The following is a 19,839-nucleotide window of genomic DNA, read 5'->3' as shown; positions in this document are numbered from 1 at the left end:
ATAAGTTGCCACATATATACTTTTTATCTGTACTTATTAATGAGTTTGACCATTTAGTGGGCAATGTATGTGCAGATTAATATTTTGTCCAGTATGATTAATGTTAAATGAATCAAGAATCTGGTATGACTGTAATCAAACTCTGGATAACCTGGGGGTGTTTTGTTCAGTTGATAAATGGTTGTTCTCTGACATGAACTGGCACTGGAAACATTTGTTCTAGTTAAGAAATCTTTTGGCTTTATCGGTAAAGTGATTTTTGTACCCACTGTAGTACAGAAATGTGATGCATAGGCAAGTTACATTACTCAGTAACTCAGAAATGACCTGTCAGATCTTCAGTATCTCTACATCAACAGACCAGTCCTTTTAATCATATGTCCAGATTTTACTAAGAGATTTATGAAGTCTCTGCATTGTTTTCTAGAAACTGTCCACTGAGGGGCAGACTTTAATAGCTATGTGAAGAAATTTGTGTGTATGTGTGTGTTTGTCTATTTATGTGGGAAATGTTAAAGAAGTGCAAAAATAAATAATGCTTGAAGCAGAAAGTAGACCTGTAGTGGATGATGTCATCACAACCTCAGGGGAATCTGGGATAGCTCATTTGGTATGGGGGGGTGAGTCGATTGTTCTTGCTGCACCTACGTTTCTCCTGTGTGTGATGTTCCATCGGCCTTTTGTGTCCACAGTCAAACAAGATGAGGATGGTGGATTGTTTTTTTCATGACACCTGATTCAAAGATGATGAGATTTATGGCAGAAGTGCCCTCTGCCTCACAAACACACACACACACACACACACACACACACACACACACACACGCACACCATCAGTGCTCATTAGATGCGGAGAGGCTGTGCTAATGAAAGCCATGGGACCAGGTTATACAGCAGAGAGTCTCTTCTCAGCCCTTCTGTCGCCACTGGCAACACCCCACAACTGGGTGCTAGGCAATGGGGGATGGAGAGCAATCTTTGTGTTAAATAGAGGTGGAATATTTTGCCTGCTGGAATGTTTTGCTTTATAGATGGTCTAATCCAGAGGTGTCCAAAGTGCAGCACGGGGGAATCTAGCTTTCCAATCCATCAGATAGGGGCAACAGCATTTGTGGACCTTATTTCACCATGAAACAAATTTGGCCCTCCAGCACAAGTGGTTGATTAAAATCTTCTTGCAATGGAAAATATTAGGTACAACACAAAATATTTGTCTTTTTATAACAGAGCTTTCATTGTAAACAGGACCACATGCTTTAAATTAATGGATTAAACTTAGATAAATACGACAAGCTTTTTGAAACAAAACGTGACCAAAGACATGTTCTTAAGGCTAAACATAGACAGAATGTGTTCCGTTTTTATGTTTTGGATCTCTTTCCTGCAAAATATCAATCTTCTTTATTTGGTTAAATAAAATATTGAATGCTTAGTTTATCATTGGTCATGTACAGGGGTTGGACAATGAAACTGAAACACCTGGTTTTAGACCACAATAATTTATTAGTATGGTGTAGGGCCTTCTTTTGCGGCCAATACAGCATCAATTTGTCTTGGGAATGACATATACAAGTCCTGCACAGTGGTCAGAGGGATTTTAAGCCATTCTTCTGGCAGGATAGTGGCCAGGTCACTACGTGATACTGGTGGAGGAAAATGTTTCCTGACACGCTCCTCCAAAACACCCCAAAGTGGCTCAATAATATTTAGATCTGGTGACTGTGCAGGCCATGGGAGATGTTCAACTTCACTTTCATGTTCATCAAACCAATCTTTCACCAGTCTTGCTGTGTGAATTGGTGCATTGTCATCCTGATACACGGCACCGCCTTCAGGAGACAATGTTTGAACCATTAGATGCACATGGTCCTCAAAAATGGTTCGGTAGTCCTTGGCAGTGATGCACCCATCTAGCACAAGTATTGGGCCAAGGGAATGCCATGATATGGCAGCCCAAACCAACACTGATCCACCGCCATCCTTCACTCTGGGCATGCAACAGTCTGGGTGGTACGCTTCTTTGGGGCTTCTCCACACCATAACTCTCCCGGATGTGGGGAAAACAGTAAAGGTGGACCATCAGAGAACAATACATGTTTCACATTGTCCACAGCCTAAGATTTGCGCTCCTTGCACCAATGAAACCGACGTTTGGCATTGGCATGAGTGACCAAAGGTTTGGCTATAGCAGCCCGGCCGTGTATATTGACCCTGTGGAGCTCCCGAGGGACAGTTCTGGTGGAAACAGGAGAGTTGAGGTGCACATTTAATTCTGCTGATATGCGCAGCTGTGGCTTTATGTTTTTTGGATACAATCCGGGTTAGCACCCGAACATCCCTTTCAGACAGCTTCCTCTTGCTTCCACAGTTAATCCTGTTGGATGTGGTTCGTCCTTCTTGGTGGTATGCTGACATTACCCTGGATACCGTGGCTCTTGATACATCACAAAGACTTGCTGTCTTAGTCACAGATGCGCCAGCAAGACGTGCACCAACAATTTGTCCTCTTTTGAACTCTGATATGTCACCCATAATGTTGTGTGCATTTCAATATTTTGAGCAAAACTGTGCTCTTACCCTGCTAATTGAACCTTCACACTCTGCTCTTACTGGTGCAATGTGCAATCAATGAAGACTGGCTACCAGGCTGGTCCAATTTAGCCATGAAACCTCCCACACTAAAATGACAGGTGTTTCAGTTTCATTGTCCAACCCCTGTCTGTCTGTCTGTTGTGTTGTGTTGTGTTAGTCTCTACCACTTATTCCATAGTGGGTCGCGGGGGACGTACCCGGTGAGAACCCACGCATGCACGGGGAGAACATGCAAACCCCATGCAGAAAGACCCCAGGCTGGGAATCGAACCCAGAACCTTCTTGCTGCAAGGCAACAGTGTATGTAACAACAGTAACATGACGTTGGTGGATGGAGCGAGACATGATGTCCCAGATGTGCTCAATAGGATTCAGGTCTGGGGAATGGGCGGGCCAGTCCATAGCTTCAATGTCTTCATCTTACAGGAACTGCTGACACACTCCAGCCACATGAGGTCTAGCATTGTCCTGCATTAGGAGGAACCCAGGGCCAACCGCACCAGCATATGGTCTCACAAGGGGTCTGAGGTTCTCATCTCGGTACCTAATGGCAGTCAGGCTACCTCTGGCGAGCACATGGAGGGCCGTGCAGCCCTCCAAAGAAATGCCACCCCACACCATTACTGACCCACTGCCAAACTGGTCATGCTGAAGGATGTTGCAGGCAGCAGATCACTCTCCACGGTGTCTCCAGACTCTGTCACGTCTGTCACATGTTCTCAGTGTGAACCTGCTTTCATCTGTGAAGAGCACAGAGCACCAATGTCGAATTTGCCAATCCTGGTGTTCTCTGGCAAATACCAAGCATCCTGCACGGTGTTGGGCTGTGAGCACAACCCCCATTTGTGGACGTCGGGCCCTCATACCATCCTCATGGAGTCAGTTTCTAACCGTTTGTGCAGACACATTCTGCATCCACGTCTCCTGGTGTACTGGCCTGTCTCCTAGTAGTGCATCCAGGCCCTGAACACTACGCTGACAGACACAGCAAACCTTCTTGCCACAGCTCGCATTGATGCGCCATCCTGGATGAGCTGCACTACCTGAGCCACTTGTGTGGGTTGTAGAGTCCGTCTCATGCTACCACGAGAGTGAAAGCACCACCAACATTCAAAAGTGACCAAAACATCAGCCAGAAAGCATCGGTACTGAGAAGTGGTCTGTGGTCCCCACCTGCAGAACCACTCCTTTGAGTGTGTCTTGCTAATCGCCAAAGATTTCCCCCTGTTGTCTATTTCATTTGAACAACAGGATGTGAAACTGATTGTCAATCAGTGTTGCTTCCTAAATGGACAGTTTGATTTCACAGAAGTGTGATTTACTTGGAGTTATATTGTGTTGTTTGAGTGTTCCCTTTATATTTTTGAGCAGTATATAATAAAGGTTTGCAATATAATTTTTTGTGATTTTAGTTTAGTTTTTTTTTTACTTTTATTTAACTTTTGACTACATTGATTTTGGCCCATGTGACAAAAAGGTTTTAACATCACCGGTCTAATCTGTATCTTAATGTTTGAAGCTGAAATAAACAGTTTTTAGGACTTGAGTTTTATGGTTTAACATCATTGTAACAGTAACGGAAAAGGATTGTCATGATCTTGAGGCCACTCCCAATGGTATCACCTTAATCATTGTCAATAATTAAAATTGTACAAGTAGGGATTGTTGTGTCATAAAAGTGGAGACGCATTAAGAATGTTACTGCACTTGCATCTGTAATATGATTCCTGGCCAGATTAATCTGCATTGGCCTCTTGGGGTTCATCAGCCAGCTGAGAGAGACCTGAACATGTAAAGAGTCTAATAACATTGTTGTTGCAGCTGCTATCTGTATTAGTAAAATGATACAGCTCAGTCTCCACAGCATTGGATTTAAATGTTAATGAATTAACAACCATCCCCCCAGAGCAGGGACAAAACACCAAAAGATGCATGTAAAATACATATTTATACAGCCCCCAACCCCCGGCAGACTAGGTTACCTTGTGCATTTCAGGTTTGAATGCATCACACACCAATAGGAATGATAACCTATAAGGCATAACATATGCTTGGGATTATCAGATTCTCTCAGAGACACGAAGATTTTATTACATTTGTTTATGATGGTGTTTTGCTGTTGTTGAAGAAGCTTGAAGGTGGCCACAAATTTGCTCCTCAATGTCTGTTCTACACTCTGGAGATAGCCCACCAACCCCCACAAGGACAGCTATTTCCATTAAACCAGTCGCCTACCAGTAAGGCTGGAAGGATGCTTTTGTTTCCTGAAGCATCTGTAGCTGGAGGAGGTGTGAACACTGTGAAGAGGCAGAAAAAAACCAATAGCTTACAATTTGTCTACTTGTTTTATTTTTGTTGGCTCTAATACATAAAGTAGAACAGCAACATCCTACTTTCGTTTTTGGTTCTTTTGCAAATGCCTTGGAATAAATCCAATACATCAATATAAAAGTGTATTTTTGTGCGGTTAGTTTTAAGAAATCCCTGAAAAGAGGCGAGTCAAGTCTGAAACATTTCAGAAAGAGAAACTGACAGGAAGAAGACAACATAGAACTTTTGTTGAGGGTTGATGTTAAACTCAAGAGTTCAATTTGGACTGGATCTTAAATTCCACTATTAATATGAAAAAATATAGAGAAACCTTCAATTTCAGTCTTATCAATCTGAATATCTTATCTTATCTCATCCCAGTCTGAAGCAATAACTTAGTTACTTAGTTAGTTAACTTTATTGTGAACACATGTGAGTCCATAGAATAAAATAGAAAATAAATGAATAAAATCCGGTGATACAAATTTTCTTTGAAGGCTAACAAGCCAATCTTTGACTAAAATCTAACTGAACTTAATGCATCTCTCACATGTCTGCACAAATGAAAAACATGCTGTATGTGTACCTATCAGCACAAGATTGTTACTACACTTGCATCTGTAAAAAGCATTGTAATCCAGCAGCATATTTCATATGAAGACATTGATATGTCATTTTGTGGCATTTCAGGCATACCATACATAGAAGCTGATTGCCTACATGTGGCAGGGCAGATTTGCTCTATAAACATGATATATCAAGAGAGAATTTTAATTGCTTTTAACTTTATTAAATCAACTGGATCCAGCATCAAAGTAGGCTGGATGTAAGAGTAACCTGTATTTCACATTTAACTATTGGGGATTATTTGTGTGTTGCTGTGTCTGTGTGCGTGCGGGAAAGTGAGCATATGTGTAGAAACAAGTGTGTTTGTGTTGAATGGGTGTATGTGAGTGAGTTTGTCACCTGGAGTTGGACAGTTGTAAGAGTGATGAGAACAGTAGAATTCCTGCAGCACACAGCATCCAATAGCTGCATACGATAGGTGGACTCGGCTCCTGAAGGCTGCAGCAGCCCCAGGTAGACCGACACAAGGCATCACCCCAGGTCAGCCATACGGCCAGCAAAGAGATAGGTTGTCATTGAAGCGCAGCAGCAACCCCCAGGCAAAAAAGGGACAGGATGAGGCACGGGGCCCTGAGCCCCCCCCCGACCCAGCCAAACAACCACCTACCACCACTTGGGCCAGGCCTGGGACCCAGTTTCCCCTGCTGCCCAGCACCAAGCAGGGGAGAACCCCCCCAGAGGCCCCAACACATCTGGTCGGCACCAGCCAGCAGCTGGACCATGGTAGGGAAGGACAATACCATCGCTCCTGGTGAGCTAGTCCCTGGGAGGTCAAGACAGAGGTGTGCTCACCACAGCCCACTGAAGTCCCTATGGCCCACAGCGGGCCCGGCAAATCGAAGAGGATCATAAGCCAAGCGCCAAGGGGGAAAGCTGTACTGTAGAAGTCAACTTGAAAACATGCATGTTAAATTCGATCTAGCTCTATATCTGTTGGCAAAGATAGGTCAGAATCACTTCCAGGAAAGTTCACGTGGATGGAGAAAGATGTTCAGAGTGCTTGTTTGTTGGCTGCTTTGGTCCTGCTGTGGAATGCAGCTGCATCTGCTCCTCACTGCAATATCGACTGAAAGACTTGGATAAGCACATCTACAGCTGAGTAGTAATTGTGTGTGTGTGTGTGTGTGTGTGTGTGTGTGTGTGTGTGTGTGTGTGTGTGTGTGTGAGAGAGTGTTCTGATTGAGTCAACCAAACATCCTCAGGGTCAGTCCGCCCTTGGTCATTGAACAGACTCATGCTGCTTCTCTTCATCTGTTTATCCTCATACACATCGTAACTGCAGACATTTAGAAATTCTAATTCTTTAATAAACAAATTACCTTTATTCAGACCATCAAATAAAAGCCAAACACAAGCATAAAACCAGTTCAGTCCAGAAACTGTGACTAAAATGGCCCAGTTGACGCTTAGTTGCTAACTATTTCACAAAATGATAACTATTGCCATGCTTTCCTCCAGCCATGTTACGTGGCCTAAAAAACTCAGCACTTCCAGCTCTGTCAGGGTCTGTATGATTGTTGTCATGTTGGGGTTTATTTATGAGACAGAACCAGCAGGGGGTCCTTTAATCACTCTGAGGGTCTCAATAGATTATTGGTAAGAGCCAGAGACTTCTTCCTCTCTGTTTGAGATACTATAGATTAAGATTAGTGACCGGGCAGTTGGCCCCAGGCATACTGTATGCTGTATGTTAATCCACACCTACAGGCTTAATTTTGGAGTTGCAACACACTGAGGATGGAAAGTGTAGTCAAAAACTCTCAAAACCTGTGAAAATATTTGTTCTCAGATGAACTACTTCTAGCACAGTTGACCCTGCAGCAATGCTGAAGGTCCTGGGTTTGAATCCCTGCCAGGGTCTTTCTGCACAGAGTTTGGACAGAGAGTACCAAATCTTTACCTTCATGGAGTGGCTAAGGGGTTCATGGGAGTTTCTTTCTCCAGTCCACAAGTTTTTGTGGATCTGGAAAAGGTGTCTCACCGTATCCCCCAACCCATTCTGTGGAAGGGGCTGCAGGGTATGGGGCGCCTGTGTCAAATTTACTTTTTCTTATGGGGAATCCTTCTCTCAGGTGTTTCCATGGAAAATATATAGTATTTTGTTCTCCTTGAAAGCAGGATGGAGTGGGGGATGAGATAGATAGTTACTTTTTCTGTTTGTTTTGGTGAAGAACAAGCTGAGCTAAAAGGCAAAAAGCACTCCCTTCCATTGTGGGAAAGCCTTGAGATCCCAATAAGGAGCTGCAGTGTGTCTCTGGGGGAAGGGTCGTTTGGCTTTTCTTAAAAAGTATAAAGTAGAATAGAATTTTATTGTCATTTCTTTCACACAATTAAAAAGAGCTTAGGAGCTCTCATTTGGCAGTAGGAATATCACACAAATACATATACAAAAAAAAAACAAACAAAAAAAAACAATACAATAGATAATACAGGTTAGCAGCCCTCAGGATATTTACTACATTCTGTACATAAGGTGTCTTCATGTGGTAGGGTGATTGGCTGGACTACTCAGGAATGAAAACTGTTGGTTTTGGTTTTATAAAGTCCTGAACCTGTTTCCAGATGGAAGTGGAGAAAACAGAATGTTTCCAGGATAAGTGGAATCCATTGCAATGGCCCTGGCTTTCTTCTGGAGTCTTCAGGTGTTAAAATGTCTGTCAGAGGGGAGCTGTGATCCAATAAGATGTTGTGCTGCCCTCACCACCTGCTCCAGGTTTTTCCACATAGTATAGCAATACACCCCGGGGCTCTCTATCACTGACCTGTAGAAGTTCCTGAGCAGCTGGTAAGGAATATGAACATGCTTTAAAATAGACATACAACTTGTCATCAGAAAACTTGACTTGGTGTTGGTGGAGTGAATGGGGGAACAGTCTGGAGTGAGTATTGAATAGAGCATAGGGCTGTGGAAGCACCCCTGGGGTGTTCCTGTGTTTGGGGTGAGGGTTGATGATGTTTGCTTACCCATTCGAATGATCTGTAGTCTATTCCTGAGAAAATCCAGAGTCCACCTACACAGTGAACTCCCCAGGCCCAGGTTGCTCAGTTTATTAGCCAATTTATGGGGAATGACGACATTAAAGGGAACACTGAAGTCCATAAACATCATCCTGATGTTGGTGTTGTCCTTCTCCAGATAGGTTAGGAGTCACAGTCAAAGATTTACATAAAAGTTAAGTAAGTCGGCATTAATGTGTATTAATGATTATTGTGAATGGAGCATAATTATGTGAAGCAACTCCAGTACTTCTTCTCTGATGAAGCTGCTTGTTTTAAAAGCTTCAGAACTGTAAATTCTGCTTAGACCATTAGGTGGCAGCATGCAATTAAAAATTAACAGGGGTGGTGCCATCAAGAAAACTGCAGTAGATGACTTCACATAACGTCAAGGACTTCGTACAGTTACACTTAGAAGCTGTTTTAGTACCAGTGGTATAATACTAATGTTATAATAATGGTAGCTATAATAAAAATAATACTGCAGGCTAATGTGAAGTTGTATAGATGATCAGAAACCTGTATAACATGAGCTACCATTTGCAATTTTTGGTTTCAGCACCATGGACAGGGACTGCCTGATGAGTCTATGATGTGAAAAACATGCATGCCTTTTGCATGTTTACATATATGTACTTTTCTTAACATCCACAAAGCTGTATGCACATTCTTTTAGATAAATCTGATTCATGTATGTTTCTGTGTGTTTGCTCTGGAGCTGTGAAATCTCCAGAGCCAGAGAACGCAAGCAGACTGTACCATGAACAGACTCTGTAACAGGGGAGCTGTGTGTTAGAGATCTCAGAAACAACATAGCTCATCTGATCCCCTCTGATTTCTGTCAGAGTGGTACCTCCCTACCTATTTTTCTAAAGGAAACATGCTGATGCTTCCATGTCCTCTGCCTCCTCCCACACATTGTTTCCTCTGGCTCCTCCCTCAACAATTTCCCTATCATTTTTCATAGAGCCCTGACTCGTGCCTGATCGGAGATCACAGGGGAGTTAGTGTATTTAAAAAGTAAATCAGGGACTTCCCATGTTTCCATAGCATCTGCTCCTACCTCTGCAGCCTGGGCTGGGAAGGAGGGGTGGAGCTCTCCCCTGCTTTTCTATTTCTTCCCAGCTTCCCAATTGGCTGTTCAGCTTACCTCTCGGTTATGTTTGCCAGACCCGCACTGTTCTTTCTCAGATGCGGTTGCCCAGGCAGCAGGGAGGGAGGCTTTCAACAGATACTCACGCCGTGTCTGGGTGAGGAGATCTGCTGGGTTACAGGACCAAGCGGGACAGTTTGTCCTTGGAAATTGCACTGTTGAGTTCGGGGTGGTATCTGTGGACTGACTGGCCTTCGGAGCTATACAGGCAAGGTTTCTGAGAAGACTTCTGAAATTGATCTAAAGCTCTTATCTGTGTGGGAACAGTGAGAGACCATGGCTCATGCTGCAGCTCAACTTAAGAAGGCCAGGTCTGAGATGGACCAGCCTCCGGATCTGAAAGCTCTGGAGAAAGCTAGAGAGAGGAGGCGCCGTTCCCGGGAACGGGCTGAACGCAAGCGGAAGGTAGTGCATAAGACCCATCCATCCCTGCCCACTCTTACGGACCAGTGTTTTTCTGGTTATTAGTTCCAGTCTCCAGTCACCTTTCCACCTCATCATCATCAAACACCACCTCACCCATTGAAACCAAAGGAATCTTCAAAAGTGTCTAATATAAAGAACCTCATGTGTTTTTGTAATATTGTGTATATTCTGACTGGAAATTTCCATTTCCATCCTCATTGTTCTGTGATCATCGAGGTAGAAGTGGGAACACATGGGAATGAGTGAGATCATTGGGGATATAAACCTGAACATGCTGAAGAGCCTACTTCTTAGGAAAGAAAACAAGATCCAGATGCATCAAATTTGTTCTGTGGTCAGAAACATTTCCCAGCCATACAACCTCATATAACTAAGATCACTGCCAGCTTACATTCTAGTTGGGTAAAAAGAGCTGATTGCAGTCTGCTTGATCCCTGATACTGATAGTGTGAATAATTTTCAATCCTTTTCACACCGCACTCTCTATTCTACTCTGATGTACTTGACAGAGTGTTATGTATCACCTCTGTTCTGGTCATCGATCGGTTTCAGATGGCATTGTTCTCTCCTTACACCACCTGTCTCTAACTGTTCTCAATCATAACGAATTTCAATATAAAGCCCCATTCATCTGTAGGTGTATTAATGCGGTAAGGTTTTAGGTGCATTATTATTCAACACAGAACCAGTTCTCTGCTGTGCTTTCATTGGTAGAGTTGCACCTCTAACATATGTCATTTTAAAGCAGGGTCTCCATTTATTAAATATTTAATGCATTTAATGCAGGATAGTCTTTGCATTATTGCATTTTTGACAGCACAAAGGAAATATAATCTAAACTAAGCTTGTTTTATAAAAGGAAAAACAGTAGAGTCTGCTTTGTGTTAACATCTGATTGAGTAGAACAGTCAACATGGAGGAACAACATTGTTGAATAGGAACCAGTAAAATTGAATAAAGATAAGGTAGTCTGTATTTCCATTGTCAAATCATTTAAAGGACTTTTATAATTACCGCTCCGGTCCAAAAACCTTCACCTAACTGACAAGCACTATTCTACACAAAGGGGATAAAAATGACTACCTAACAACAATAATAAAAGAAAATTAGCAGTTAACATAAAGCAGTTTTATGGACAAAATGTGCAATTTGGGTTAACTTGGAAAGAAAAGCCCTCCTGGTGTGCTGATGTCTCGATTGTGGCTATCAGCTGGTAAACGGTGGGCTGTGCCCTTAGCCACAACCAGCTGATCGCCCCAAATCTCGAACAAAGGGTCATAAAACTCTGAGGCGGGAACTCATTGGAAAAACTCCAGTAATAAAACTGGAACAAAGGAGTGGTCAGGCCACGAGGCCCAGACCGCAGTTGCTTTGAATAGAAAAATTTTAAAGTTCAACGTCTAACTCCTGACTGATATGGGATCAGCAGGACAAAACACACGCGCCTTGCTGATCGCATCCGCGATCAAAACAGCTCAACATAAAACACTTCAATCAGTATTGCATGCAACAAGTTGATACCTTGGATTAACTACTGGTGATTCTAAATCACCTTAACTATGCCTCATCCTGTCCAGACCTCTAAATGCACCTATCCAATTTAATAAATAAAACAAAAGAACAAAATTACTTTGACGTTTATTTCTTCTCTCCACCGGTTGAGGTTGGGTCAGTTCTGAAGATGAACAGGGGAGGAATCACACATCCGTGATCAATTCAAAAACGGTAAACGTCTCATACGTCAGAAATGGGGAAAATATGAAGAACCGTTGCAGTCGACTGAATCAACAAGGGGTCTCCTTTGAAATAAAACCTCTCTGGGTTTCCACCTGCGCCAAAGTGTCGGCGGGGTCTTCGATTGGTTTATGAATCTTCTGACCTTCTTGTATCAGACAGAATTCCAGCTTGCAAGCTCTTCCAGTAATGGCCGTGTGGAGGAAAAAAGTAACTTGCCTGAGACTTTCTGTCGCTCCAGATATGCGCCTCTGTTGCGTCGTCCTGTGAGACACGTTGGGAATGGCAACGAAAGTTTATTTTCCACGGGTTTAATAATCCTGGGTGACGTCAGAGCTGCGACGTCTGTTGAGCTATGCATGTCGAACTGCGCAGCCCAGCTGGTCTATCCCCCCAAAATGGATGACCCCAACACTCCTCACTTGATTCACCTCTGTAAAATAAGGAAAATGATGTAAATATGCCTAGACATGTCCTCTTTGCACAAACAGGAACTTCACACAAAGTGATTTGGAGACACACATGAAGTACACTCAACAATAAGTTATATTTTTGAGGAAAATCAGACTCTCTTCCTTAAATGTTATATAGCATGTACATACATCACACACTTAATTATTGTAAATGAATGCAGAAGTGCACCAAGACAAGGTTAGGTGGAGGCTTTTCAGACCTACTCATGTGTTTATTGACATAACTACAGTAAACCCAGAGCCTCTAAGGGACTGAGTAAAATGCCCTGAAACTGTAGTTTACCTAGCAAAAAGCAGGAAGTCACTCACTGGAACCACTCACTGGTAATAATACTATAGACAGCTTCCTAGTTGAATTTATGCATCAAATATGATACTTCCTGTTACCATACATATATCATTCTATAGGTACCAGGCTTTTATAGCGGCTTGTGTGCCATCACTAGCTGCAATTGGTTCAGGAAAACAAACTTTTCTGTAACCCACACTTATTTATTTATGGTCTTTCTTATCTTTTATTTTCGTCTAAGTGGCATGAAAATGTGATATAGCTGAGTGACATAAATATTTTCACCCTATCCGGCTGGGCTGTGCTCAGGGTTGACTCACAGGGTCCTGATTGGTCTTCCAGCTGTTTCTGAAATGCCCATGTTCATAAGATCTTCAGTGTGGATGGCTGCAGGCAGCCCACAGCTGCCTGCCCTTTGAAATCTAATGTGGCTGGTGAGCCAGATGTCATCTTGAGAATCCTCCCAATCTCTAAAACACTACTGCTCTATTTGCAATATCCTAACAAAACAGCATTGAGTCTGCAGTATCTAGTCACTTCAAACATGTAAGAATTGTTTAATATATGCCCCTGGTGTGTACACTATATTTGTTTTCACATTATCAGTAGTTTTCCTGCATCCCAGCTAAGTGGCTCGTAACTATAGAAACATGTGTTTGTCAGCCATTAAATAGCCGTGGGGCTTCAGGTCTTGCCACGCTCAGGCCTTTATTGACACATTTGAAATGTTGCGTAAAAATGGCATATAGCGGATTTTTGTGGGTATGTGCCATTTATACATGAAGACCTGATTATTAATATGTTAAAATTCTTAAACAGAATGAATATATTCTTTTTACATTAACTATCCATGCCTCTCTCAGAACATAAAGGAAAGCCTTTGTCACTTTGGGTGCAGAATTGTTCTGTTAGTTCTCTGCGATTGAAGGTTCAACAATAAGAGTTTGTGCTGTAGCGTGATTAACAAACCATTGTTCTCCTTTTGTCTCCACTTATTAACCTTCATGTCTTAGTGATAGCCTGTTTGGTCCTGTCCATCATAGTAAAGGAAACAAATGCTGTGCTTTCTTGTTTTGTCTTTTTCACGGCAGTAGTGGCCTTTATTGTTTATTTTTCCAAAATAGGCAAACAGGAAGTTTAGTGGAGAGAGGGGAAGGACATGCGGCATAGATCTCTAGGGCGGAACTCAAACCTGGGACGGCAATGTCGAGAACTGAGGCACCGCGCCCAAAACCTTTCTAATCCAACATGAAGCAGGTCAATTCATGCTAGCAGGATATGGAAAGTAGTTTATTCAGGAACATGTTGTGCAAATAAATACTGTTTTCTTTTTTTCCAGCTGATTACCAAGTGTTCTGTAAAGGCATAAACATCCTTTGAAAGTTCAGATAAAATCTTTGTTGCAGCTTATCTGTTTCATCATTTTAGTGGTCTATTTGACCCCTCTGCTGTTCATTGCTCTTTAATTTAACTGAACTGGAAGGGTGATTATCCTGACAGATTAGTGGCGTGCTCTTTTCCTCTTCCAACCTTGCCTTCTGCACACGTACCCACCTAAAGGTGATTAATCAATTCTGGTTACTGCATTACTAAGCAGGTACCTCCATCCAGAGATTTAAACCAGAACCACTTGCACACGGCTGTTTTACTACTGTTTTACAACTGGTTATAAGGTCCTGTTGAAAAGCAGGTAACTGTGCTGTTAAAGGATTGGTGTATTATACACTATTAGATGGAAAAGACAGCCCATCTGGATGAAGTTCTTCATGTTTATGTCAACAGGATACCAGAAATATTCATAAACTTGTAAGTAGTCTCCAAGCATATAAAGAAGTCTTTCAGAACACAGAAATCAGCCAGTCAGTGGTGCACTGTTTGTATCGCCTTTGTTGTGTTTTTTAGTGTAGGTACTTCATCATCAGCTTCATCATGCTCTAATTATCAGCTGACCTATTTCTGAATCATCTTTTTCAATGAGATCATGAAGATGACGTTACATGTGACTGAATATGGTATGCTTCTTCAGGCCTGCTGACATGAAAACCATCTGCTTGTATAAGTAGGTGTTATGGTGTGGGCTCCTAACCAGATGTTGTAAAGTCTTCTTATAGAACTCCGGTCAAATTCAGACTGTATGCCAGACTTTCCCTCTGCTTCCATGGGAAACAGTCTTCATTGTTTATTATTATTGGTCTGCTAAGTAGCATTTGCGAAGACCATCCAGGCTAAAGTTTTACCCAAAACTCTAACATTGATTAGTAGTCATTTTGTGAACATTTTAGCATCATCAATGCATGTTTTGCCATTGTTGTTGTTTATGTTGGATTTAAAGTAGCAATTGAGCATTTTGTAACACACTACCAAATATTAAAACTCAGTGATACTGCTGGTTAAGGTGAAGCATGTAAACTAAAGTTCTATTCAGTGGTGTCATTGTGACTTTGGGTTGTGAAGATGAAAACAGTGACAGCAAAGACTATGAACATGGGCATTTCAGAAACAGCTGGAAGACCAATCAGGACCCTGTGAGACAATTTGTTAGAAAACAATTTTGATTTGTAGCTTCCAAATGAAGGAATCTGGACTACATCAGATACTCTGTAGGTAAAAGTTGAAAATACTTAAGACAGATGAAAGCTGAATTTGAATACTCAGCATTTCTTCAAAGCAGGGTTTGAAATGATTGAAACCATTATTCTGTTTGTGAAAAAATATTTTTAGCATTACATTGAGATGAGGGTAGCAACCATGCGAATATATCAGTACACCCCTGGTAACCTGCTCACCCGTCCAAAGTAGATGCTAGTTGAATTCATTTTTAGTAGTTGTCTTAACTACATCCTCCACCACATCAGATGTGGTTCATATTTGTGACCCAACATAATAATTTATGATTTAAGACACATGGTCAATAACAACATGAGTAAGTATGTGTACTCACAGTACTGCAGACCACCATTTAACAGGACTTTTAGTACAACCTCCGTTAGACATTCAGTTTAGCTTATGGAAAATCTATTATGTTACTTATCAAGCAGAACAAAATATTTTTGAAAGCACTGTAAGGAGCAGTGTGGATTTATGAAGACAGGCCCCATCTCTGTTAAACTAGCTTAAAGATTGGCTGTTTGAGTGAGCTGAGCTAACTCCATTAGCTTTGTAATAAAAGACTCAGTTGGACTTTATATAGGACTGTGGGCTCAGCTGTTTGGCTTCTTACTGACTACAGAGCTTGTGCAAATTAATCCTGAACACAACTAATATCACAAGTTTAGTTTTATAAACGGGCAGTTGTAAAACTTTGATGGAGACAAACATCTAATTTGAATAAGGGCCCTTACTACAAACCAGAATTAAAACGAGGGAACCTCAAGTTCAAATTGGGATTTTTAGCATTATAGAACTGGATGACTTCTTACCTGTGTCTGTCACCATGGTAACTTATGTGGGTTGCCTAACCTGGAAACCTGTATTTCATCATAGACCATTTAGTGCTAGGAGGATTTAAAACAGTTGGGACTGTTGGACAGGGAGAGTAAAATTATTATCAAAACTGTTAGATAAATGCGTGTTTTATTAACACAGTTGCTATAATGATAAATGTATTCATTTGCTCATTTGCAAGTTTTTTGTTCCTTGTGTTTCTTTCCTTTCTGCCCCTTGAATGTGATTAGTCACCTTATTTCAACCTGTATGAGTGTTCATGTCTCCACATTCAGTGTCACTGGGTTACAGAGTTGACACCTAGCTTCCCAGTACCATTTAAGTGTGATCTTGAACATTAGATGTGTTATACTGGATCTCTTAAAACAAAACTTGTTCATGTCGAACCTGCTTTGTTGTGTACAGCCCAGATATGGTGGTACTGGCCTGGTAGTATTGGCTGATAGTCCTTGAAATAATTGAGACTCAATGTGGTCTAAGGGTATGTTCATAGTGTAATTTTAATGTAACCTCCATCAGACATCAGTATGAACAGTCCATTGCCCTGAAGTGAAGAAGAAATGACATCAAACACAACATGTTGTGTTTGCAGGCATAAGAAACCTAGAGTACTCAATTCTTTACATTCTTTGATCCCACTGTATTATCTGTCTTTAAGATTTAGATCTTTGTCTGGTGGTTTCAGTAGAGGAGTGTGATAAACTCATAATCCTGGTTAAGAGTTACTGGACAAAGCAGAAGGACACTGCCATCAGGCATGGCAAGAAATTTTCCAGGAGCCATCTCCATCTCAGCCACCACTTCAACCACCTCCACCATTGCCTGAACCTCAGAGGATCTAAGTGATGTTTTCGGCGTGATCTCGGAGAGTCAGGCTGACACGTCCGCTTCAGCCTCTAGGATTCCAGACGGCTCTATTCAGTCAGCTGCAACACTTCATGTTTCCACCTTGTCCTGCCGTAGGCGACGCCGTCACAGAGACGCACCCGTCCCTATTCCAAAAGGTTCGGCTGGCGCCTCCTATCTTTACCCGAAGGGTCACACCAAAGCTCTTCTGTCGGCTCCAAAGGTTCGGATCAATGCCTCCGCATCTTTTCTGGAGGGTCTGCTCAAGATCTTCATACTTTCCCTGACATCTCCGACTTGGCTTCAGGTTTCTGGCCTCCAGACATGCTCCACGTCTCAGGTCTCTGCGCTGCTTCCTCAAGGCCTGGATTCTCCACCATAGTCCATTGATCCTGCAGCACCCTCCAGTGAACTTCAGTGAAAAATAACTGAGTCTGTTTTCCCAGCTCCACTATCCCAGAAAACAGTTTCTTCTATTGCTTTTGCACTGGGATCTACACTCCTGACTCAGTCATCATCTTTCTGTACATCATGTCTCTTGAGCGCTACGGCACCGCCAGCAGCATGCCTCCAGGGCGCTACAGCTTCAGCTTGAAGGAACCTACTCAGCGGCCGCTGACCTCCAAGGCACTTTCTCAGCCTCTGCCGACCTCTAAGGTTCCTGTGCCTCGCCCACAAACAGTCTCCAAGTCGGATTCTTCGTCGGTTCCCCATTCACCACCCGCACAGCCGGCCACCGAACCACCTCCCCCATCGTCACCAGCCTCCAGACTTCCTGCTCCTTCATTGCTGGCTTCCAGACCTATTTTTACCTCGTCATTGTTGGCCGCCCTGGCACCTGCTCTTTCGTCACTGGCCCATAGGTCCTTATCTTCATCACTGTCGCCGGCTGCCAAGATCTCAACACCTCTGGGTCCTTGAACTCTGTGTCTAACCAGGACGTCCTCCCGGCCGTCCTTCTGAACTCTGTGCCTCACTGGGACATCTTCACGGCCGTCTCCCTGAACTCTGTGCCTCCACATGCCTGAACTCTATTTTGTGTTTTGGTCCTTGCCCTCCTTCTGAGACCCCCTCCATCTGCTCTGTTCAGGTAGTTTGTGTGTTTTGGTTCTTCTTATTTTATTTTTAGCAGAAGTACCTCAGCCAGAGGAATTCACCTTGACAACAGAGCCAGCTGATATGTCGCAAACTTATTTGACTGTCCAGTGTCATGCCTTCTTAGTTAATTATTGCCCACAAAGGAACTATTATGAAGCTCAGTCAAAAGTATAATTGAAATGGATCCAACAACTACATAATTTAATATTTTATCTCTTTAATCTTCCAAACCCCTTCTTTTTTTTCCTGTCACTATTGAATGATAGCAGCAGATTGAATGTGTGGTACTAATCTGTTACAGGGTCCTGTTGCAGTAGTAATCCATTTGCTTTTTCTTCAGTGCTGTTTCTGCAGCCTGTTGTGCATTGCAATTTGACCCTCTGAGTGTATTATTTGTTCAGTAAATGGACTTTAACTTAAACATTAGTTGGAGCATTTTATTTTTATGAGTCTTGAAACAGGCTGATGGTGTAGTAATACATGAGTGATTCATAATGGATGTTTTACATAACAACTATCCCAGAGAGCTTTAAAGACAGAAGGAAAAAAAGTAAAAGAACCGAGATTGACAGATAATTCTGATTAAATGGCCTGTGGGCTTAACATTGTGCTCAAGTGTAACTCATCATGGTACCTGTTGTTAAACTATTGTCTTCACGTCTTTGCTCTGCCTTACTTTGTTAAACCATATTTGCTGACAAAGGATTTACCACCAAATTCTACTTCATGTGTTCCTGGAGTGTCATTATTTAATTCAGTTAGTGACATGGAAATACATTTTTATTATCATTTTGTTTTCTTCAGGGGGAGTTTTGGTTGATATTATGTCTCTCACCACATTATAATGATACCACTATGAAATTAGAGATTGTTCATTTCAGTGTTTTGTAAGCGAATCAAAAAATCTGCAGGGGATTGAAGAATTATTTCCCCCCCTGAGAGGCTGGATAAAAGTTGCACCTGTTGTGGCCTTACATTCAGTACTAATCTATTTAGAATTGTATTAAAAAGCTAATGGCTTTGCAAAGACTAGAATAAACAGTGTGCACAAAAATTGCATTTTTTATCAGCCCTGCCTTGTATTTTCTGTGGACTGGTTTGGATGGGCTACAAAACTATCCACCCTCTTCCATTTCATTCCCATATTGTGCTGTCCCAGTGGTAAAACCCCTGTTCTGTCTCTCTAATCTGTGGCCACAGCTGGATGCACAGCTGATGGACTTCATGGACAGACATTTGTAGATTTTAATCTCGGCTATGCTTCCTCCCCCCCCACAAGCACCTCTCTTTCTATCTCTTGTTCTTCTAATGTCATGGATTATTTCAGGGGATGTTTGTATTCTTTGCTGCTGACCTATACCTGGATCTAGGCCAAACATTATACCAAAAATTTAACTTTGATTATGTTGACAGTTTTATTCAATTCAATTCAGTTTTATTTATATACAGCCAGTTCACAACAAATTGTGGTCTCAAGGCACTTTGCGAAGTGAATTCAATCAGATCATACAGATACCTTCAGAATGAGCTGCACCTGTTTCCTGGTTGGGTAGATGTAATCTTGTGGTCTTCCTAGGAGATTATTCTAAAACATGTTTTTGTTTGCATGTGCCAAAAGTTATATGACATTACTGAAAAAGTTGGCTCTTTATAAATTGCATGGAAGAGCTTGTTTGTAGTAAATTCATTTTTTTACTGAGAGTACATTTTTCAAGCAACTTGAAACCTGCCACTAAAGCCAGCCTCCCATATATGCAAACCCCCTCATTGAGTGGTACATGGATGCTGATCATGTACCACAGTTTGGTACTGAACTGGGATTGGTGAAATCCCGGATTAGAGCATTTATA

At 42.1% G+C, this 19,839-nt stretch overlaps 1 protein-coding gene across 3 annotated transcripts in view; it reads left to right on the top strand.

Annotated features, from left to right (window-relative positions):
• ank2b (ankyrin 2b, neuronal) overlaps positions 1-19,839 on the top strand; it is a 170,666-nt gene that overhangs the window by 31,498 nt on the left and 119,329 nt on the right. The window contains exon 1 of one of the 3 annotated variants that reach the window (XM_047385948.1): positions 9,725-10,084. The exons of 1 other annotated variant lie outside the window; for it this stretch is intronic. In XM_047385948.1, coding sequence (XP_047241904.1) covers positions 9,956-10,084 — 129 coding nt within the window. In that variant the 5' untranslated portion in view covers positions 9,725-9,955. Of the gene's footprint in view, positions 1-9,724; positions 10,085-19,839 lie in introns of those variants that run through there. One more of the 3 variants, XM_047385949.1, reaches the window with a different exon arrangement.

The sequence above is a fragment of the Girardinichthys multiradiatus genome, chromosome 14 (assembly GCF_021462225.1).
Source record: "Girardinichthys multiradiatus isolate DD_20200921_A chromosome 14, DD_fGirMul_XY1, whole genome shotgun sequence".
Classification (NCBI taxonomy): domain Eukaryota; kingdom Metazoa; phylum Chordata; class Actinopteri; order Cyprinodontiformes; family Goodeidae; genus Girardinichthys; species Girardinichthys multiradiatus.
This window is presented reverse-complemented; position numbering and strand designations above follow the sequence as displayed.